Below are 24,265 nucleotides of genomic sequence, written 5' to 3' on the forward strand. Positions count from 1 at the left end.
TACATCCTCCACAACATTGTAGGAGAGTTCCAGTTGTTCCACATCTTTGACAGCATTTGGTGTTACTGTCTTTTTTTTTACTTTTTGCCATTCTGATGGATGTGTTGTGGTATCTCATTGTGGTTTTAGTTTGCATTTCATTGATGAACGGTTATTTTGAAGCTTTTCATGTGGTTATTGACCATTAATATATTTATCTTTGTGAAGAGTATGTTACATATTGGCCTATTTTTAAACATTTGTTGGGTTTCATTACTGGTTCATAATTTTTTAATATATTCTGAATTCAAGTCATTTGTCAAACATGTTTTGGGAATATTTTTTGCCGGCTTGTGACTTGACTAATTCATTTTTTAATAGGTGTCTCGAGCAGAGTTTTTAAATTTTGGTTAAATGTAGATTTCAAATTTTTCCTGTATAACTGTTTTGTTCTGTCCTCTAAGAAGTGACAGGTTTTTCTTCTGTGTTAAAAAAGGGAGAAAGCAACTCTTTTTGCTTGCAGAGTAGTCAATGAGTTTTCTCATCTGTCTAAAGCCAGGGATCCTTTTAGTGTGGGTGCTGTGGATTCCTTTGACACTCTGGTCAAGCCTGTGAATCTCTTCTCAGAAGGTTTTAAGCATCTTGATTATGATATGCCATGATATCCTTTCTTTATGTTACTTGTATTTGGAATACGTTAAGGTTTTTAGGTCTGTGGGTTTATAGTTTTCATATATATTTAGAAAATTCGTGGGCATTATTTCTTGAACTGTTTTTCAGTTCTCTCTCCTTTGGAGACTAATTACATGTATATTAGGCTTCTTGAAGTTCAGCAGAGCTCTCTAATGCTCTTGTTCATTTTTGTTCTTTTCCTTTTTCTTTTGTTTGATTGTTGAGAGTTTCTGTTTCTGTTCTTGCTCACAAATCTTCTGTATCTAATCTAATAATCACAGCTAGTTTATATTTCATCTCAGATACTGTATTTTTCATCTCTAGAAGTTGTTTGGATTGTTAAAAAAGATACCTTATTTCTCCTTGTTTATGCTTTCTTAAATACCTCATTTATATAGACATTTTTCTTTTAATTTTCTTAAAAATTAAAATAATTTTTGGAACTCCTGGGTGGCTCAGTCGTTAAGTGTCTGCCTTCAGCTCAGGTCATGGTCCCAGGGTCCTGGGGCTGAGCCCCGCATCGGGCTCCCTGCTCAGCAGTGAGCCTGCTTCTCCCTCTCCCACTCCCCCTGCTTGTGTTCCCTCTCTCGCTGTCTCTCTCTCTCTGTAAAAAAAAAATAATAAAAATAATAAATAAAATAATTTTTAATTTGATACCAGACGTGAATTTTATCTTGTTGGGTGCTGGATATATTTGTATACGGCAAAAAGTTAAGTTACTTGGAAATAATTTAATTCAGTTGTCTTGCTTTACTTGTTTTTTAGTTGGGATTAGAGCTGCCATTAGCGTAAGGCCAATTTTGTCTCACTACTGACAGTCTTTTGAATACTTTCTTGATGCCTGATGAATTAAAGGTTTTTTTCTTTCTTTCTGCTGAGATCACAAACTAGTCCCAATTTTGTGTAAGTCTTGGGGTTGGTTTTCTTTTTTTTCCCCCCCTCTGGTGGTTCTTTTAGTAGCCTCAATAGTTTCCCTGTATAAAATTGAGTAATAATTAGCTGAGGCCTGGAGTGGGACCCTCTGCAGATATGAGGAGCTCTCTCTGAACAGGTCTTTCTTGTTCAGAGATGAGTGAACACACATTTTGATATTTTGAGATAGCTTCACAAGTGATGTTTGATCTGATTTTTGTAGGTTTTACAGTTGATGGTGATGTAACTGTTATTTGTTACTTACATTTATAATTAAACTATGCAACTGCAGTTTGTTACCTACATTCATAATTAAAAGTGCTACATTTTAAATAATATATATTTTTCCATTGAAATTCATTAAGTTCCTGACTTCTATCAAAGGGCTCCAGATTAAGATGCACTCTTCTGAAGGAAGATAATATTTTAGGAAATTATAGGCAGAGATTAGGGAGATGCTTTTCTCTTTTCAAGGCTCTAATTCATTCTTTCTGCAAGGCAGTGAGCAAAGATTTGAAACTTCAGAAGCATCTTTCATCAAAATCCCTCCTAATTTTTAATTAATAATAAGTATAAATTGCAGTGGCCAGTTTTTCGTGATGTTTCTTTTGTTCCACAAGATCAAGCAGTAGATACTTCTTCTGTTTTAATGGTTTAGACAGCTGAGGTCAAGACTCCAGCCCTGTGGACTCAACCTGGTCACTGCTTGCTGGGTAGAGGTGGTCTGCCTTGTTTTATAGCTGAGATGATCATTGATGATGTCCAATTTGAGGTCTTACCTCAGTTGATAACAGGCTTTACTTATTCCCCTATAGAAACTGATAAAATGTTTATGGTTAAACCGCAAGATATAAGGATTATACAAAATACTTTTTGGATTTGTAATTTTTATAATTTATTTTGAAGTAAAATGGCTAAAGTTTCTTAGTACTGTATGTTAGGTTCTTTAGTTACTACTTGCCGTGTCTTTTCCTTCCCAGATGAACTAAGGTAAGTGGCCATGTTTCATGAACTATACATACAAGATATTCCAAGAGTCTCTTGTCATAAGGATTTAAAAAGTTACGAAGTTTTTCTAGCCAGAAATCCAGCTCTCATTGAAGATGATATTTAATGAAATATATGTGTCAATAGATTTATCACTGAAGAGTAAGTATGCTTGAATCTGCTGGAGACTGCTTGTACCACAAATTTTCTAAAAAGTAATGTTTTTTCTAAAGTCCATGATAGGCTTTTTTTGTTTGTATTGTTAGGATAATGTTAATGGACTTTGATGCAGTTTGTCTTTACGAAGGTAGAATGAGTTGGAGTGGTTGGACTCTAAATCCTTTGCCAATTTCTAACCAAGTGAAAGTAATTTGATATAATTTTTTCATATGTAGAATAGGAAAGTTACTAATTTATGTTCCTACTAATAAGAATCACCAAGACTATTTTTTTTAGCTTCATATAAGAATAATTCTATAATATTTACTTTCACCTTTAGGGATAGTTCTTTTTGGGGGTGGTGTATTTTGCCTGGGAGTGCCTGACATTTTCTTTATTGGGTGCATCAGGAATTAAAGAATTTTTCTTGGATATTTCTGACACTGTGTTTCTGAGAAAAGTCAGTTTTTCAGCACTTATCCTTATTTTGGGGAGGAAGTTTTTAATTAGTGGAATGCTAAAGAATGAATTTATTCTTTGTATTTAGCAAATACATTTAGAATTATGTTATAAACTACGCCCTATATTGTGGACTATGAAAGGGGATTAGCATAGTACAACATATAGAAACTTGAAAGTAGTGGGGTACCTGGGTGGCTCAGTCGGTTAAGCGTCTGCCTTTGGCTCAGGTCATGATCCCAGGGTCCTGGGATTGAGCTCCGCATCGCATCAGGCTCCCTGCTCAGCGAGGAGCCTGCTTCTTCCTCTCCTGCTGCTGCTCCCTCTGCCTGTGTTCTCTTGCCTGTGTGCTCTTTCTCTCTGTCAAGTAAATTAAAAAAATCTTTAAAAAACAAAACAAAACACCTTGAAAGTAATGATATATTATGGATTTCAAATAATAACCATTGTATAACTTGTTTATAATTATATGTGGAAAGAAGGATGTGGGAGAAATATTTTTATAGAATTTACATTCCTAATTTTCCTTTTAGTTAAATCCTATTGATTTATTTAAAATGACTTTATTTTGATAGGTGCCGATGATGAAACAAGAATAGATATGCAGTATCCTGCTCAGTACAAAGGCCAGGAGCTGTATTCACAGCAAGAGGATGAACAGCCACAGGGATGGGTATCGTGGGCCTGGTCATTTGTGCCTGCAATTGTGAGTTATGATGATGGTGAGGAAGACTTCCTTGGGAATGATCCTACATCAACTACACATCAGCAGAAAGCACAGATTTTGAGGGATCCTATTGTGTCTATAGGATTTTATTGTACAAAGGCAACTGTGACTTTCAAAGTAGGTTTCCTCTTTCTTGCTGTTCATATTTTTTGCAACTTTAATGGATAAATTTTGATTTCTCCAAAGGATCTAGTTTAAAGTTTGTTTTACACTTACATGTAAGATAGACTAGCAATCTGTACTTCATAAAATTATGTTCCCTTGCCTGACTCTGAATTTTGATCTTTTTCTATCTTCAAGCCTTTTCTACTTTATTATTATTATTATTTTTTTATCAATTTCATGGAAAGTTTCTTTTCCCACTGAATCTTTAAATTGGCAAACAAAGATGCCTTTATATTTCCATTTAAGAAGAATTGCAGTAAAACCTCTCTCATGAATTCATGGAAGTATCTTCAGTTACTGTTTGATTTCTGGCTCTCCTTCATTACAAAATTTCAGAGGGCTGTTTACATAAAATTTCACTCTTTCCTCACCCTTTTACTCTTTGAGATAGTCCTATTTCTTTTCTAGGTCCTCATTTAACTCAGTTTTTCAGCAGTGTTTCACATACTTTGACTACGTTCTCCATTAACAAATACATGTAAAGTATATAGTCAAAAGAGACCATATATTAGATATTTTCCAGTTAAAGAATAGTAAAATGAGCACTGTAATTTTTTTATATTAAGTTTTTAATTCCAGTTAGTTAATATACAGTGTTATATTAGTTTGAGGTATACAGTATAGTGATTCAGCCCTTTCAATACATCACTCAATGCTCATCACAAGTGCCCTCCTTAATCCCCATCACCTATTTCACCCATCTCTGCACTCACCTCCCCTCTGGGAACCATTGGTTTGTTCTCCATAGTTAAACAAACATAGTTAAGTTTGTTCTCTGCTCTTTCTTGGTTTGTCTCTTTTTTCCCCCTTTTGTTTGCTTGTTTACTCATAAGTGGCTTAAAATCCACATGAGTGAAATCTCTGGCTTATTTCGCTTAGCATTATACCCTCTAGTTCTGTTCATGTCATTGCAAATGCACGATTTCATACTTTTTAATGGCTGAATACTCCATTGCATACACACACACACACATGACCCACGTCTTCTTTATTCATCAGTTGATGGGCGCTTGAGCTGCTTCCATAATTTGACTATTGTTAAATAATGCTGCAGCAAGCATAGAAGTGCATGTATCCCTTTGAATTAGGAATACCCTTTTATTTTAAGAAATATAAAATTATTAGTACTTCAGCACCCCGTGTATGTTCTTGGATCATATGTTGTCTTATTTGCCCCTCAGTTATAGCCAAAACTTAATTTTGAGTATTTGTTTCTTGGCTTTTTAAAATAGTATCACACATGTAATATCCTTGAACAATATCTAATTCATTCAATAAATACATACTAATGCCTTCTATATGCCAGGCTCTGCTTTGTCTTTAAGGATACCCAGTGAACAGATGAGATAAATATCCCTGCCTCTTAAAATATAAATTGTCATTATACGCATTTATGAAAGGGTTCTGTAGTATATTTAGTATTCTCATTTATGAAAGGGTTCTGTAGAAAAAATAGAGAGGGAAGAGGAATAGTGAATGTGTCCATTAGATAGGAAGGGATTATGCAATTTGCAATTGGGTGATCAGGGAAGGCCTTAATGGGAAGGGGATCTTTAAGCAAAGACTCATGAAGGAAAAAGCTTTGTAGATATATAGGAATGAACATTCTAAGAATAGCAAAAGGGAAGACTCCAGAAGCTCAAGGAATAGTAAGGTAGCCAGTGGTGCCAGAGCAGAGTGGGCTAAAATGGAAGTAGTATAAAATCAGAGAGATGATGGGGTTGGGGAGAGATGCGTAAATTGTAAAACTGTGTAGGTCATTTTAGGTTAGGGTCTTTGTCATTAATACTGAGTGAGATAGGAAGCTTTTGGACAATTTTTAGCATAGTAGTTACAAGACGATTTATGTTTTAAACTGCATCACTCTGGTTGCTGTGTTGGAATAGATTATAGGGAGCAAAAGCAGAAATAAGATCAGACAGAGATGATAGGAATTTGCAAGCAGAAGATAATGATTGCTGGACTAGGGTGAAATGAAAGCAAGGGGACGTGGTGAAATGTAACTGGATTTTGGATGTGTTTTGAAGGTCAAAAGGACAGAACTTCCTGGGAGGTTTTACTGTGAGACATACATGAAGAGTATCCAAGGATGGTTCCTGAGCAACTAGAATAATTGAGTTTGGATTTTTTGACATGAGGACAGCGAGGGGATAAGGTTTGAGATAAAATCAGGAGTTTGGTTTTGGACAAGTTTAAGATGCACACTGTATATTCAAGTACAGCTGTCAGGTTGGATTAATGAATCTAGAGTTCAGATTAGAAGTTTGGTCTGGGTATGTAAGTTTGAGAGTCAGGGTCTTATTAGGACTGGAATCTGTGTGTGTGTGTGTGTGTATGTATGTATACGGTATACACACACACATACATACATATATAAAGGAAAGGTTCTAGGGCCAAGCTCTGGGCCACTGTGATATTAATTATTTGGAAAGAAAAGGCAGAAATAGCATGGGAAACTGAAAATAACTTAGGCAGAAAACCAAGAGTGTCTGTCTGGAAGCTGAGTGCCGTAAATGTTTTAAAGTTGAAAAAATAGGTCATTTGTGAGATTGGATTATTGGATTTGGCATTGTGGGAATTGTTGGTGATTTTGACTAGAGCAGTGATTTGACAGTGGTGGGATCTTAGTTGTAGTTGGTTAAAAGCAAATGTGAACACTTGTGGGAATTTAAAATGGTGCAGTCACTGTGGAAAACAGTTTGGTGGTTCCTTGAAATGTTAAACTTAGAATCATATGACCCAGCAATTCCACTTGTAGGTGCATACTCAAAAGAATTAAGCTGTGCTCAAATAGATGTACACGAATGTTCATAAGAGCACGTTTACAAAGGCCAAAAAAGTTGAAACAACCTGGGGCGCCTGGCTGGCTCAGTTGGTAGAGCATGCAACTCTTGACTCTTGAGCTCCATGTTGGGTGTAGAGATTACTTAAACAAACAAAAACCCTAAAAAAAAAAAAAAAAGTTAAAACAACTCAAATGTCCATCAGTGGATGAAAGAATAATTTTCAGAAAATTGTGGATAGTCTTTTTTGGTAGTACACCAAACTCAGTGGTAATTTTTAAGAAGGCTACTTGTATCTCCAACTCTTGGAAATTGCCAGTATATATTCAACAGATAAATCCTCTTTCCTTCTGCCTATCTCCTCATCTGCTTGCCACCTTCCAAAATTTTGGGATCCTCTTTTAGATTTTATTTCTTTAATTTTATTTGTCTTTGTTGGATTATTATGGAGGCATTTTTCTGAAGGAGATAAACTCGTGGGTCCAACCTGTGAAGTAGTATTCCAGGTATTATTCCAGGTAACTTGTTAGGTACTGGAAATGTAGCATAGGGAAAAAAAAATCAGGTTTTTGCTCTCATGGTGTTTTTAATTTGGCTTGGATTGTTTACTTAAAATAAACTTTTTAAGTTAGTGGTAAAGGTATACAATTTATAACTACAGCAGATAGTAGATTAAAAATACTTCAAATAAATAGTCTTCAAAGACTTTTCTAATTAAAACCATTAAGTATTTTCTAATATGACAAACCCTGAAAGATGTAGAAAATGAATTTTAGCAAAAGATGAGCTTGACTGACTTAAAAGATTTTTTGGTAATGAAGTTTGGGGCAAAAATGATAAAAATACATTAGCTGTGCTATTTTACATTTCTGAATTCTTCTGTGGAACAATTTATTTTTTATTATAAATTTCATAATTGAAATTCACCGATCTAGCTTTGATGAAAAGAATATGTATCAGCCTGTAAAATTAAAAATAATAAAGTCTTTAAAATAGATAATAGAAAAACTGGGGTGTCTGGGTGGCAAGGTCAGTTGAGCATCTGACTCTTGATTTTGGTTCAGGTCATGATCTCAGGGTCCTGGGATGGAGCCCTGTGTTGGGCTCCATGCTCAGCATGGAGTCTGCTTGAGATTTTCTCTCCCTCTGCCTCTCCCACTTGTGCTGTCTCTCTCTCTCTCTCTTTCTCTCTCTCTCTCTCTCAAATAAAATGTTTTTTAAAATTTTTTAATTTTTAAATTTTTTTTAAAGATTTTATTTATTTATTTGACAGGGACACAGCGAGAGAAAGAACACAAGCAGGGGGAGTGGGATGAGGGAAAGCAGGCTTCCCGCGGAGTGGGGAGCCTGATGCGGGGCTCAATCCCAGAACCCTGAGACTAACGCAGACGCCTAACGACTGAGCCACCCAGGCGCCCCTCAAATAAATAAAATCTTAAAAAAAATAAAATATAGAATAAAAATACCAACCATTGCTAACTATTATTACATATATTGTCAATTTTATTTTTTAAATTAAAGTTTTTTTTCATGATATATCTCTGCATTTAATAGAGGTTTTTGGCAATAATTTTAATTGCATTAATTGTAAGTATAAATATTCAAGCTTAAGTTCTAAAAGATAAAAACATATCTTAGTAATGGCAGCATGAATTAACATTTTGTTTGAGAACTTAAATTATACTTAAAACTTGGTGTAATTTTTTTTTTTTTGAGTGTAGTTGACACACAATGTTATATTAGTTTCAGCTGTACAACATAGTGATTCCACATCTCTATACCTATGGTATGCTTGCCACAAGTGTAGCTACCATCTGTCACCATACAACGCTATTACAGTGTCTTTGATGATATTCCGTATGCTGTGCCTTCTATATTCATTCCCATGACTTGTTTGTTCCATAATGGAAGCCTGTATATCCTATTCTTCTTCATTTTGCCCATCCCCCCATGCCCCTCGCCTCTTAGAACCATCAGTTTGTTCTCTATTTATTGGTCTGATGATTCTTTTTGTTCATTTGTTTTTTAGATTCCACATATGAGTTAAATCATATGGTATATTGCCCGTTTTAGATGATCCAGAAGTTATTTTTAATATAAGTTGTGAGGGAATTTAAGGATTGCTAGTAAAGTTCTGTCTTTTCTGGTGACTTTTGCATACTTATGTTCAATTTTTTTTTTTTAAGATTTTATTTATTTATTTGGCAGAGAGACACAGCGAGAGAGGGAACACAAGCAGGGGGAGTGGGAGAGGGAGAAGCAGGCTTCCTGCTGAGCAAGGAGCCCGATGCGGGACTCAATCCCAGGACCCTGGGATCATGACCTGAGCTGAAGGCAGACTCTTAACAACTGAGCCACCCAGGCGCCCCACTTATGTTCAATTTGAAATTATTCTGGTATATTTCTCTTCATTGATGAAAAGAATTGTATTAAACAGTCAGAATAGTTTGTATTTCAATATAAAACTTTTATAGACTTTCAGGGCAGTAGTTGTCATTAGGTAATACCTCTTTTAAAAAATTTAGAACATTTATGTTTCTAAGGTTTCTCTAAGGGAAATATGTTAAGATTTAAGAGGAAAACAGAATTCATTGTTCAGCTTGGATTTAAGGAATGTATGGAATTAATTTGTGGTTCATATTTTGGTCAGAAACTGTAAGGTCATGTTTCTACATTAGCATTCTGAACAGTTGATATCAATCCAACAAAAATCATGCCAAATTAAATGTAGCATTTAAGAAATCATGTTTGAAGATTGTTCTTGTAATGTTTGAGTCCTTTTAATCAATTAATTGCTTTTTCTCTATAGTAATTGTAGACAGCTGAAGGGTGATCAAGTTTAAAATACTGAATTTTACTTGAGCATTTTATAGAATTGTACTTTAAAATAATGACATTGTGTATACCAGTTCTAGAAGCATCTAAAAAATAAGGGCTTACATATAAACTTTTTGTTACAAAAAAATGAGAATGATTAGTTGATTTTAAATATAAAGAAGTTATCATGCTTAAAATTATAACTTTTTGGTCTAATAAGTTCTATTTGATCTAAATTAAATACTTTTTTTTTAATGTGATCTTTGACTTTGCCTTAATGTTTGAATAATACATCAATTTCAGAAGAGTAAGGAAGGGTCTCATTAGTAAACATGGGCAGAATACCTTTGAAAAAATAAAAACATTATTTTGGAACAGTTTTAGATTTACAGAAAACTTGCAACGTACAGAGAGTTCACGTAGACTCCTTCCTCAGTTTCTCTATTGTTAATATCTTATGCTATCATAGTACATTGTCCAGACTAGGAAGCCAACACTGGTGCATTTCTTTTAAATTCCAGAGTTTAACTAAATTTCATTATGTTGTTTTCTGTAACATGATCCAAACCAGGATACCACATTGCATTTAGAAAAGTACCTCTTAAAAATAATTTATCTAAGTTTGTCTAGATACATACAAGTAATGTGTTGTAAGCTTCAGGGGTGCGAGGCTTGTTGTTGGGGTGGTTGTTTTGGCAGCATCTAGATTAGTACCTATCTAGCTGTCACTCATTAAGTATTTGCATGATCGAATGAGTCTGAGACACATACTTTGAAAGTAAACACCCATGAACCTACTTCCCTCATAGAGCTAGATGAAGTTTTGTTGAATTTGTGTTTTTTTTTTTTTTTTATAGTTTTCTTTTTGATGAAAAATTTGGGAGAAATTTTGGAAATGATTGAACTAACTCTGGTTGAATGTGTTTGGTATATAAAATGAATTGAGGTTAAAATATTGGCAGAATATATGAACCATTATATGAGACTGTTATAGCTACATAGCTTTTACCTTTTTAAGCAATATAGTTAAGACAAAGAAGTTAAATAAAAGGAAGATGGTATTTAAATTCTCTATTTGAGCTTGGAGTGGCATATTCAACCTTTATACCATGGATAATCTGTTACAGCTGTTTTTGTTGCACCTGTTTTCCTGCTTAATAATTAAATTTCCTGAATCTTAAAATTGGCCCTGTTTCCATCAATTCATCATAATAAATGACAGTTTATTGCTATCTAATACTAATTTTACTTACTTAATGTTCCTGTATTGTTTTCTTAGCTCACTGAAATGCAAGCTGAGAGTAGTTATTATAGCCCTCAGAAAGTAAAATCCAAAGAAGTATTGTGTTGGGAACAAGAAGGAACTACAGTTGAGGTAATCTTTCAACATTGAACATACATATTTAAAACTTTTTTGAGTGGTCCTTAATGTTAATATTTAATAAATGCAGGCTTTTATCATAGTGGTATGTTTAAAATATATTCATGGTTTTTTCTATTTTAGTCATCAGTAGTATTGGTTGAAATAATTATTACTTTAACAAAGATTCTACTGTAACATGCAACATGAATTCTTTCATTTTTTCATTTAACTTGTGTGAGCTCGTATGTATGTGTGGATTAATGTTCATAAGGTGCCAGTCATTGAGGATACAAAGATCTGAGGATACAGAGTTAAGTAAGATGTTTCTTAATTTAATAGGGTTTATGATCTGAGGAGAATAAATTTGGAAAGGCCATAATCCTAAAGAAGTTTCTACTAATTCAGAAATTCTACAAGGAAAGCCTGTAATTTTTTTTAAGCCTGGAACATTTTTATGAAATTCAAATTCTTAGTTCTAATGTTTCCTTCCCTCTTATAGGCCCTTATGATGGGAGAGCCTTTCTTCGATTGCCAGATTGGTTTTGTAGGCTGCAGAGCCTTGTGCCTTAAGGGAATTATGGGTGTTAAAGATTTTGAAGAGAATATGAATAGAAGTGAAACTGTAAGTCAAATTCTCCCCCTTCCCCCCTTTTTTGGATAGAATGCAGGGATAATGAAGTGCTTATTGAAGTGTTTAACCATACCAAAAAATCTGTTAGACTACATATATCTTTGGCTTAAGAAAGGAACTTTACTGTTTTCCCCTGTAAGAAATTATAGAGCTCAGGGGAATTTAGAAAGTTGGTAGCACTTAACACCTGGACAGTAGTTCCAAATACTTTCCAATTCATAAATGTTTCTTCTTTCTTGTTTATGGCAGCTACTTGGAGTTCCTTTTTGGTTTGTTAAAATGTTCTTTGCCAAGATAGGCAGTGAAAATGGAGACAGCATTCCTTGTCTTTTTACAGGACTTCACATTGTAGTGATTTCTATTGACTACTGAATGGGTGTTATAAAACCAAGGTTTTATTTTCTTTAACAGTTTAATGATTTTTCCCCCTGTTCAAAAATTTTGCATTTATTTTCAGGAAGCCTGTTTCTTCATTTGTGGTGAAAATTTGAGTATGAAAGGTTTGACATACCTTACAAATTCATTGTTTGATTACCGAAGCCCAGAAAATAATGGTACTCGTGCAGAATTTATCTTGGATGCAACTCATCATAAGGTCAGAGAATATATATTTGAGCCAATTTCTAGGCTGTGTTTGGGTGGATATTTTGTGTGAATACTTGTAATTGCCATTTTTCTTCTCAAGTAATATATTCTGAATGCTAGTTGTTTATTGAAGCATTTAGAATATTTTTGTCCAGCTTCTACATCTTAGAGAAGTTTGAAGAGTGCACATAGGTCTCTACTTCTATATACTATGTAGCCAGTTAGTTTATCCATCCCCTACCGTTAAAATAGTCATAGAGGAAACTTGTAGAGTTATCTTTTAGTTGCAGTCACTTTTGGATATGGGATTAATGGGAAGAGATGAAGAATTTCACATTTTACTATGTATGTGTCTTAGTGTTTAATTTTTCATGTTAAATTAATGTACTTTTAGGGAATAAATTTAAAAATTCAAAAAAGTTTACCTGAAGATTAGTATAAAAGAATAAATAATATATATTTTAACCCTTTTTACTACGTTTACTTTTGTAAAGAATTTAATTTTAATCTGCATATTTACATATCTTTTAAATATTTTAGTATATCTTTAGTATTTGAGTTGTTTCATATACGTGCACTGGAATAAATAAAGATTAAATATGTTTCAGAGTATATATTGGACAGTTTTGTGATGGTGTTAAAGGTCAAGGGTGTACTATCCTATTCCATTATAGGTATTCATTAACCAGACATTATTGATAAAGTGGTCAAAATGTCTAGTAGAATTATGGATGTCTTTTTGTGTTGTCTTTAGTAGAATTAACACATTATCTTTTTTAGAAGTGAATTCTTTGGATAGCCTTTGTTCTTTTGTTTTGGTAATCCTTTTAGTTGATACACATTGTATATAAGGATGTATGTTTGATTCTTGACCTGTCAGGTTTTAAACTCTGAAGTCTCTTCTGTACAATGTGTGTTCTGTTTGCTTTTCTTTGTTGGCAGGAGACATACACTGAAATAGCTGGAATGCAAAGGTTTGGGGCTTTTTACATGGATTACCTGTATACGATGGAGAACATCAGTGGCAAAGGTACTAGTTTTTTTCCATTATGTTTGCTTTTCCTTGGACAACAGAAACAAAAGACTCTTCAGAATCAGTTGATCCTTGACTGGCTTTAATCTGTTACATCAGATTTACCTTCTGGTACTTTGGGGAATGGAATAATTTTAATATGTTATAATTTTCTTAGACATTTAGATTCTTAATCCTTTATTTGTGTAGTTGATTGAGAAGACATTTTATATAACCAATCAGATTTAGTTCTATTATGTACCAAATATTGAAATTTTGATCCATCAAATTTCTTGTTGCATTAAGTTGTCAAAAAGCATCAACATTTCCTTTTCTGTGTTAAATGCATTTTGAAGGTTATTTAGATATTTTTATTAAAAAACTTGTTGTTTCAAGCAGAATAGTGGAAATAAATTCTTCTGGAGACTATGGATATAGTCTTACATGTTTTAAAAGCAATCATGTTTTTAAAAAATTAACTGATACTTTATGTGCTCATCAGTATCCTATATTGTGCTTATTTTCATCTTTTTTTCATACTGAAAACTTAGTGAAAATAAGTTAATCCTTATTTGTTAATTTTTCATATATTGATTTTTGTGTGTTAGGTGATGAGTTTGATATAGTGAATGCCAAGAAGACCAAAGCATTTCTCAAGAAACTAATAGGTAGTGTTTATACACTTAAATAAATGATTATAATATAGCACATTAAGAATAGTAGTTAATGGGCGCCTGGGTGGCTCAGTTGGTTAAGCGACTGCCTTCGGCTCAGGTCATGATCCTGGAGTCCCGGGATCGAGTCCCGCATCGGGCTCCCCGCTCGGCGGGGAGTCTGCTTCTCCCTCTGACCCCCTTCCCCCTCGTGCTTTCTGTCTCTCATTCTCTCTCTTTCTGAAATAAATAAATAAAAATCTTTAAAAAAAAAAAAAAAAGAACAGTAGTTAAAATGGAGAGCTAAGAGAGGTCTAGGTCAGAAAGTGATTACTTTTATGTGTAGGGTTAAAAACTTCACAGAGGAGTTGATCTTGAAAGATCATTAAGTTTTGTTAGAGGAAAACAGAAGGAAAGAACAGTAATTTTCTCCTTCCTCTTTTTGTAATGGATTTCTAAATGTTGGTGTTCTCATTGATCAAACCTTGGGTTTACTTTTTTCTTTAAACGCTTTCCTGACGTTCTCTCATTCTTTTCCATTGATTTAGTACCTTTGGTATGTTGTTGATGCACATATTTATAATTTTAGTCCAGACTTCCTTAAGTTTAGAATTAAATATCCAATGCATACTTGATATTTTTACTTCTTTATGTGTCTCACAAATATTTCAAAACTGAAGGGGCACCTGGGTGGCTCAGTCATTGGGTGTCTACCTTCGGCTTGGGTCATGATCCCAGGGTCCTGGGATTGAGCCCCATGTTGGGCTCCCTGCTTGGTGGGGAGCTGCTTCTCCCTTTCTCACTCCCCTGCTTGTGTTCCCTCTCTCACTGTCTCTCTGTCTGTCAAATAAATAAATAAAATCTTTAAAAAAACAAAACAAAAAACTGAGTATGTTCAAATGGAATTATTAAAATCCTTATGACTGTCTACTGCTTACTGCTTTTCCCTTAGTTTCAATATTCTTGTCTTGGAAAATTCTTCTTCTGTATTCTGGTTGCTCAAGCCAGAAACCTAGGAATCATCATGACCTACTTCTCCTCTCCTAGCTTCCAGTCCATCAACACATTTTTTGTCAAATTTCATCTACAAAATCTATTTTAAATTTGTTGACTTCTTGTAAACCCCACTGTTACCACTCTCATCCAGTCTACTGTCCTCTCTACATTTTAATGGCTTTTTACTGGCTTCCTGCTTCTCACACTTTCAGATTGGTTTAATTCCATGCTTAAAACCCTCACTTCACTGCCTTTGCATTGCTTTATTTATTTATTTATTTATTTAAAGATTTATTTATTTATTTATTTATTTGAGAGAGAGAGAGCACAAGCAGGGGGAGCGGCAGAGGGAGAAGCAGGCTTTCTGCAGAGCAGGGAGCCCGATGCGGGGCTCGATCCCAGGACCCCGGGATCATGACCTGAGCCAAAGGCAGATGCTTAACCAACGGAGCCACCCAGGCTCCCTTGCATTGCTTTATTTAAAAATAAAATTTAAATTGTGTATCAGATTTTAGTCTTGAGTTACTTGGAGAATAGTGATAACCGCCAAGGAACATAGAAACGAGTAAGGATTTTTGGAGGAAAAGATTTGTTTTGACATACCTGTGGATATTGAGGTAGAGATTTTCAGTAACAAATTATATATAGGAAAGGGCAACTAAGAACTTTACAAATTGTTACAGTGTTGTAGTTACCAAATGTAAGATGGTAGGTTTCTTCTGGTTCAGTATGAAGTCTTCTGCCTGTGTTATGGATTCCATATCTTGTGAGGAGGTGGAGTATCAGGTAGTTGTCCAAGTGAAGGAAACCAAGCACTGAAAATTTTATTTGTGCATATGTTGCTTCTACACTTTCTAAAAGATAGAGACATAGTTACATTTGCTGGGGTGCTTATATATGTTCAGTATGAGAAACTGGTAGTTAACTTTTAAATTTTTCATATTTTCCATTTGGAAGAGTAGGATACAATGTTATAAATATTTTAGGCCTTAACTTTTTTTCCAACAAACTATTAGATCATAACATACAAACAGAGAAGTTCTACACATTTATATACAGAATAGCAAAGAATTATAATGGAAATACCTGTGTGTGATAAATTTAAATTATTTTTTTGTCTGTGGTACTGAGACTAAAGATTGAACTGAAATTCTTTGTTTGAAATTACAGAAAAGTAAGTTTTGAAAAAGTTATTAGAAAGTGTAGATACGGGGTTGCCTGGGTGGCTCAGTTGGTTAAACATCTGCGTTCAGCTCAGGTCGTGATCTCAGGGTCCTGGGATTGAGCCCCGCATCAGGCTCCCTGCTCAGTGGGGAGTCTGCTTCTCCCTCTCCCTCTAATCCTCCTTCCCGCTTAAGCTCTCTGTCTCAAATAAATAAATCTTAAAAAAAAAAAAATGTGAATACAGAACTTTTGTGTTTAATTGGGTCTTTCTATATTCTAAAGGTATTAAGTGCTAGGTAGCCTTACTTTCCTATTTCTGTTTGAATAAACAAAATGGCTTAAGAATTAGAAATTACTGGGGCTGAGGAGTTCAAGGTGGCAGAGGAGTAGGAGACTGTAGTTTTGTCTGGCCCCAGGAATTCAGCTTAGATAGCTATTAAATCATTCTGAACATTTGCAAACTCAACAGGAGATCTAAGAAAAGAATTGCTGCAACTCCACAAATAGAAAAGCAAACACTTTCTGCAAGAATGACAAGATGGAAAAACCATCTCAAAAAAGAGAACAAGAGGGAGTACTGACTTCCAGGGACCTAATCAGTATGGTATAAGCAAGACGTCGGAACTAGAGTTCAGAATACCGATTATAAAGATACTAGCTGGGCTTGAAAAAAGCATAGAAGACACTAGAGAATCCCTTTCTGGAGAAATAAAAGAACTAAAATCTAATCAAGTCGAAATCAAAAAGGCTATTAATGAGATGCAATAAAAAGTGGAGGCTCTAACTGCTAGAATAAATGAGGCAGAAGAGAGAATTAGTGATATAGAGGACTAAATGATGGAGGATAAAGAAGCTGAGAGGGACACCTGGGTGGCTCAGTTGGCTAAGTGTCTACCTTCAGCTCAGGTCATAATCCCAGGGTTCTGAGATTGAGTCCCACATCAGGCTCCCTGCTCAGTGGCAGCCTGCTTCTCCCTCTGCCTGCTGCTTCCCCTGCTTGGGCGCACTCTCTCTCTGACAAATGAATAAAATCTTTAAAAAAAATAAAGCTGAGAAAAAGAGAGAAACAACTATTGGATCATGAGGGGAGAGTTCAAAAGATAAGTGATACCAGAAAGTGAAACAATATTAGAATAATTGGGATCCCAGAAGAAGAGGAAAGAGAGAGTGGGGCAGAAGGTATATTGGAGCAAGTTATAGCAGAGAACTCCCTAACTTGAGTAAGGAAACAGGCATTCAAGTCCAGGAGGCACAGAGAACCCTCAAAATCAATAAAAATAGATCAATACCTCAAAGTGTAATAGTGACATTTGCAAATCTCAGAGACAAAGAGAAAATCCTGAAAGCAGCTTGGGACAAGAGGTCTGTAACCTACAAGGGAAAACATTAGACTGGCAGCAGACCTATCCACAGAGATCTGGAAGGCCAGAAAGGACTGACATGATATATTCAGGGTACTAAATGAGAAAAATATGCAGCCAAGAATACTTAATCCAGCAAGGATGTCATTCAAAATAGAAGGAGAGATAAAAAGCTTCCAGGAAAAACAGAAACTAAAAGAGGTTATCATCAGTAAACCAGCCCTGTAAGAAATATTAAAGGGTATCCTTTAAGTGAAGAGAGAGCCCAAAAGTAACATAGACCAGAAAGGACCAGAGACAGTATACAAAAACAGTGACTTTACAGGTAATACAATGACACTAGCTCCCTGTCTCTTAATAGTTAACCCTGAATGTAAATGTGCTAAGTGTTCCAATCAAAAGACACAGGGTATCAGATTGGACAAAAAAGCAAGGCCCATCGGTATGTTGTCTGCAAGAGACTTATTTTAGACCCAAAGACACCTACAGATTGAAAGTGAGGGAGTGGAAAACCATTTATCATGCTAGTGGATGTCAGAATAAAGCTGGGGTGGCAGTCTTTATATCAGACAAATTAGATTTTGGACCAAAGACTAATAAAAGATGAGGAAGGCCACTATATCATAATTAAAGGGTCTATCCAACAAGATCTAACAGTTGTAAATATTTATGCCCCTAATATGGGAGCAGCCAATTACATAAGCCAATTAATAACAAAATTAAAGAAACACATTGATAATACAATAATAGGGGACTTTAACACCCCCCCACCCCCCACAATGGACAGATCATCTAGGCAGAAGATCAACAAGGAAACAAGGGCTTTGAGTGACACACTGGACCAGATGGATTTCACAGATATGTTCTGAGCATTTCATCCTAAAGCAACAGAATACACATTCTTGAGTGCATATGAACATTCTCTGGAATAGATCACATACTGAGTCACAAATCAGGTCTCAACCGGTACCAAAAGATTGGGATCATTCCCTGCATATTTTCAGACCACAATGCTTTGAAACTTGAACTCAGTCACAAGAGTACATTTGGAAAGAACTCCAGTACATGGAGGCTTAAGAACATCCTACTAAAGAATGAATGGGTCCACCAGGAAGTTAAAGAAGACACCACCAAAAAGGAGAATTACCAATATCCCTGATGAACATGGATGCAAAAATTCTCACCAAAATACTAGCCAATAGGATCCAACAGTACATTGGAAGGGTTATTCACCACGACCAAGTGGGATTTATTCCCAGGCTACAAGGGTGGTTCAACATCCACAAATCAATCAACGTGATCTACTACATAAATAAAGGACAAGAACCATATGATCCTCTCAATAGATGCAGATAAAGCATTTGAAACTCTTCACAGTGTAGGGATAAAGGGGACCTATCTCAATATCATAAAAGCCATGTATGAAAAGCCTACAGCAAATCTCATTCTCAATGTAGAAAAACTGAGAGCTTTTCCCCTAAGGTCAGGAACACAGCAGTGATGTCCATTCTCACCACTGTTGTTCAGCATAGTACTAGAAGTCTTAGCTTCAGCAGTCAGACAACAAAAAGAAATAAAAGGCATCTGAATTGGCAAAATAGAGGTCTCACTTTTCACAGATGACATGAGACTTTGTGGAAAACCCAAAAGACTCCACCCCAAAATTTCTAGAACTCATACAGGAATTCAGCAAAGTGGCAGGACGTAAAATCAATGCACAGAAATCCGTTGTATTTCTGTACACTAACAATGAGACAGAAGAAAGATAAATTGAGTCAATCCCATTTCCAATTGTGCCAAAACCCGTGAGATACCTAGGAATAAGCCTAACCAAAGAGGCAGAGGATCTGTACTTGGAAAACTATAGAATACTCATGAAAGAAATTGAGGAAGACACAAGGAAATGGAAAAACATTCCATGCTCATAGATTGGAAGAACAAATATTGTTAAAATGTCTATGCTACCTAGAGCAATCGATACATTCAATGCAGTCCCTGTCGAAATCCCATAAACTTTTCTCACAGAGCTGGAACAAATCCTAAAACTTCTATGGAATCAGAAAAGACCACGAATGGCCAAAGGAATGTTGGAAAAGAAAATCAAAGCTGGTGGCATCACAATTCCGGACTTCAAGCTCTATTACAAAGCTGTCATCATCAAGACAGTATGGTACTGGCACAAAAACAGACACATAGATCGATGGACCAGAATAGAGAGCGCAGAAATGGACCCTCAACTCTATGGTCAATTAATCTTCGACAAAGCAGGAAAGAATGTCCAATGGAAAAACGACAGTCTCTTCAACAAATGGTGTTGGGAAAATTGGACAGCCACATGCAGAAGAATGAAACTGGACTTTTCTTACGCCATACATAAAAATGGACTCAAAATGGATGAAAGACCTAAATGTGAGACAGGAATCCATCAAAATCCTAGAGGAAAACACAGGCAGCAACCTCTGTGACCTCGGCCTCATCAACTTCTTGCTAGATACATCTCCAAAGGCAAGGGAAACAAAGGCAAAAATGAACTATTGGGACTTGATCAAGATAAAAAGCTTTTGCACAGCAAAGGAAACAGTCAACAAAACCAAGGCAACCTACAGAATGGGAGAAGATATTTGCAAATGTCTTTTTTTTTTTAAGATTTTATTTATTTGACAGAGAAAGACACAGTGAGAGAGGGAACACAACAGGGGGAGTGGGAGAGGGAGAAGCAGGCTTCCTGCGGAGCAGGGAGCCTGATGCGGGGCTCAATCCCAGGACCCTGGGATCATGACCTGAGCCGAAGGCAGATGCTTAATGACTGAGCCACCCAGATGCCCCAATATTTGCAAATGTCTTATCAGATAAAGGGCTTAATATCCAAAATCTGTAAAGGACTTATCAAACTCAACACCCAAAGAACAAATAATCTAATCAAAATGGGCAGAAGACGTGAAAACATGTTTCTCCAAAGGAGACATACAAATGGCCAACAGACACATGAAAAAATCCTCCACATCACTTGGCATCAGGGAAATACAAATGAAAACCACAATGAGTTACCACCTCACACCAGTCAGAATGGCTAAAGTTAACAAGTCAAGAAACAACAGATGTTGGTGAGGATGTGGAGAAAGGGGAACCCTCTTATATTGGTGGGAATAGAAGCTGGTACAGGCACTCTGGAAAATACTATGGAGGTTCCTCAAAAAGTTGAAAATAGAGCTACCCTATGACCCAGCAATTACACTATTAGGGATTTACCCCAAATATACAAAAGTAGTAATCCGAAGGGCCACCTGTACCCCAATGTTTATAGCAGCAATATCCACAACAGCGAAACTATGGAATGAGCCAAGATGTCCATCGACAGATGAATGGGTAAAGAATATGTGGTATATATATATATGATGGAATACTACTCAGCCATCAAAAAAAATGAAATCTTACCATGTGCAATGATGTGGATGGAAATAGAGGGTATTATGCTAACCGGAGTAAGTCAGTCAGCAAAAGACAATTTTCATAGGATTTCACTCATGTGGAATTTAAAAAAACAAAACAGAGGATCATAGGGGAAGAGAGGGGAAAACAAGATGAAATCAGAGAGAGAGACAAACCATAAGAGACTCTTAATTATGGGAAACTGAGGGTTGTTGGAGCGGAGGGGGTGAGGGGTGGGTACCTGGTGACACAATGTTACTATGTCAAGTGTATCTCAATAAAGCTGAAAAAAATTTAGAAATTATCATACGTTGTCACTTAAAACAGTAGATTTATGTATTAAGAACAAATCTCTAATGTATGGGGTGTACATATTAGATAAAGAGAAATGCCTGTAGGTAGAGCCGATGTTTTTCTTAGAAGATAGTCCTTGGTTTCCTCTTCAATAATGGGCAGATAAGGGACTGAAGAATTTGGGTTCTGTACCATGAAGCATGGACATAATAATTTTATTCTTGAAAAAGTTTAAAGCAGGTAAAACCTATTCTCTTCCATGATCACTATACAACTGTCACAGTGCCCTGTGAACATTTTTTCAGTGAAATTTCTTTTTTTTTTAAATTTTTTTATTATGTTTTTTCAGTGAAATTTCTAAGATAAAAGTGTAAAATGCAACTTCCTCTACTCACCCTTCTCAGTCAACATCATAGTATTGTGTATAGAATTACTGGATATGGATATTAGCCAGTTAGATTTTAGAGACTGATTTTCTAAGAATGACCATTTCAATTTTATCGCACTTCCTGTAACATTAAATAGATTATGGGGGTAATTGTTATTTGAATCAATGTTTTTTTGTTAATAATAACCATCTTATTTGTGTAGAGAAAAATATAGATTGGCAGTGTTCTGTTTAATCAGCCAATGGAGAATTGGTTTTAAGGCATTAAGCTATAAGCTAAAAAGATGATTAATATTACAATTGGTATATCTAGTTGCTTAAAATATTAATATAAGATGTGGTTTCTTGTAGGTTCTACAAATCAAGACTTTTCTTCAGGAAAAAGTGAGGATATGGGAACAGTTCAGGAGAAATCTACAAAAAGCCTTGTTATAGGTCCTCTTGATTTTCGTTTGGATAGCAGTGCAGTACATAGAATTTTGAAAATGATTGTTTGTGCCTTGGAACATGAATATGAACCATATAGTGGGCTAAAACCAGGTTTGTTTTTGGCTTCATTTTGAATCTCTTGCTAGTTGATTTGAATGATTATATAATCCAATTTGTTGTAGTTTGCTAAAGTATACTTTTTTGTGTAGTTTTTCTATCTGATTTTCATGTGTTTAGTTGTACGTAGAAGTTATGGGAGAGGTCAAGATTTGGAAATTATTTACATAAGCACTTTATTTGCCAGTATTTGTCAGCATTTTATTACCACACTTTTTGATACTTTTCCCTGTGTATATTCCTGAAATACCATTTTCCCACCTTTGTGGTTTCTGAAGAGCAGACATGAAGATGGACTCTAAACATACAAACTTAGCATTCAAGGAGATGTAGGTCTTACGGTTAAAAACAGAATTTGTTGTACACCTAATTTTCTCTACGTGGCATGAAGGTGTCATGGTTTCCTAAAATACAAATTCATTTTTTATGCAATAAAGCACTCTAGAGTAGGATATAATAGCATAATAATATAATAATAATAATATAGTGTCAGACTATGGCTTGAATTCTGACACCTGCTTTTGAAGTTAGGATATGTAAGTGATTTTTCATTTCTCTTTCTCAGTAATGAGTTTAATTGTAATAGAGATGGTTAAATTGTCTTCCCCATATCAATTATCCTCTTATTTTATTGTAAAAGAAGTTTCTATAATAACAATTCTTATGATAAAAGTAAAGACACATCCCAGGTATAGTCATAGGACTCAAGGTTCTGACTGTGGGACGGGAGCAGAACTTTAAGTGAATTTTGGGGCAGTGACTTTAAAAGGAAATGGACGTACCTTCCTTTTTTCCTTTACCCCTTCCTTCTGGCTGGAAAAAATTATAATGGCAGGAGTTGGAGCTGCCATCTTTGACCCTGAAACAAAAGTTGCATGCTAAGGATAACAGCAACAAGACAGCAAGAACCTGGGTCTTTGGTAGCATGGTAGCACTGTCATCTCTGGATCCTTTAGACTCCGATTGTTATATGAAATAAACTTCTGCTGCTGTTCAAACTTTACTTGACTTGTCATAGCAAATTTACCGTTATCTAAATATTACACTAGTAGGACCAATTTCCAAAGATTAGTGCACGTAATAGCACGTCTAGTGCGTAGTAAGTGCTTGACATGTTTATGCATTCATTTCTTGCACCTTGCTTGCGTGCCTACTCCATCTCAGACACTCTTTAAAGGGCTAGAAAAATGTGTATAAAATGGCTAAAATAAAAACGGTGACAGTACCAAATATTGGGGAGAATGTGAAGAAACTGGATCACTCATCATTGCTGGTGGGAATGTAAAATCTATAGGTACTTCTGAAAACAGTTTGTCAATTTCTTTAAAACTAAACCTGCAACTACTATATAGCCCAGCAGCTGTACTCTTGGGCGTTTATCCCAGAGAAATGAAAACTTAGGTTCACACAAATATCAATACCTACTTTGTTTTTCTCATGTAAAAATCCAAGCTGGTAGGTGCTGTAGCGGATCAGGGTAACTGTTGCTTGAGGTTGTCTCTAGACCCAGAATTCTTTGTCTTATTATTCTGCCATTCTTTGAGATATACCTCATCTACGTGGTAAATGTTGGACCATGATTACAATATTTAATTTGAATCAACAGGAAAGGTGGAGCAAGAGAAAATGGTAGGTATGTGGTTTTATTTAATAACATGGCTCTGTCATCCCATCTCCCAAACTTAATAACATGTCCCTATACCTAGTAGCAGGGATACTGGAAAGTATGGTAGTCTCTGGAAGCCTCAGTACCAGACTTCAATTCAGAGGATTTTATTGCTAAAAGAAAGATTGTAATTAGCTGTCTCTTTGACAGTGGAATGATTCCCTACACACACACACAAGTATATATAACATGAATTTTTATCTGAAGCAGTTTATCGTCTCAAGAATGTGACACACACATCTGTATCTATTTTTCTACATATCTATATATGCATATATATAAACTATATGTGTGTGAATATATATGTACTGTTCACTTTAGTTTAATATACAAACAATTCTCACTTTCCATGGCAATTAGGAATCATAAAAATGTGCTAGCTGAAATCATGGAAAGTGATCATAATCAGTGGGACAAATTGAAACTGTTTCACACTTTTGGATATTTTTGTCAAAAAAAACCTAAAAGCTCTCTTACTATTGGTTTGAATGTATATAGAAATGAAAAGGGAATAGTA

The 24,265-nt window shown here is 35.3% G+C and overlaps 1 protein-coding gene across 12 annotated transcripts in view; it reads left to right on the forward strand.

The window, feature by feature from the left end:
- VPS13B (vacuolar protein sorting 13 homolog B) overlaps positions 1-24,265 on the forward strand; it is a 746,502-nt gene that overhangs the window by 68,645 nt on the left and 653,592 nt on the right. For all 12 annotated transcript variants that reach the window (XM_073893025.1, XM_073893022.1, XM_073893023.1 and 9 more), the window contains 6 exons: positions 3,744-4,012; positions 10,940-11,035; positions 11,523-11,645; positions 12,112-12,249; positions 13,182-13,269; positions 21,888-22,076. In XM_073893025.1, coding sequence (XP_073749126.1) covers positions 3,744-4,012; positions 10,940-11,035; positions 11,523-11,645; positions 12,112-12,249; positions 13,182-13,269; positions 21,888-22,076 — 903 coding nt within the window. The remainder of the gene's footprint in view (positions 1-3,743; positions 4,013-10,939; positions 11,036-11,522; positions 11,646-12,111; positions 12,250-13,181; positions 13,270-21,887; positions 22,077-24,265) is intronic.

Source organism: Callorhinus ursinus, unplaced genomic scaffold (genome assembly GCF_003265705.2).
Source record: "Callorhinus ursinus isolate GAN/ISIS: 27379988/994484 unplaced genomic scaffold, GSC_fseal_2.0 scaffold5, whole genome shotgun sequence".
NCBI lineage: Eukaryota > Metazoa > Chordata > Mammalia > Carnivora > Otariidae > Callorhinus > Callorhinus ursinus.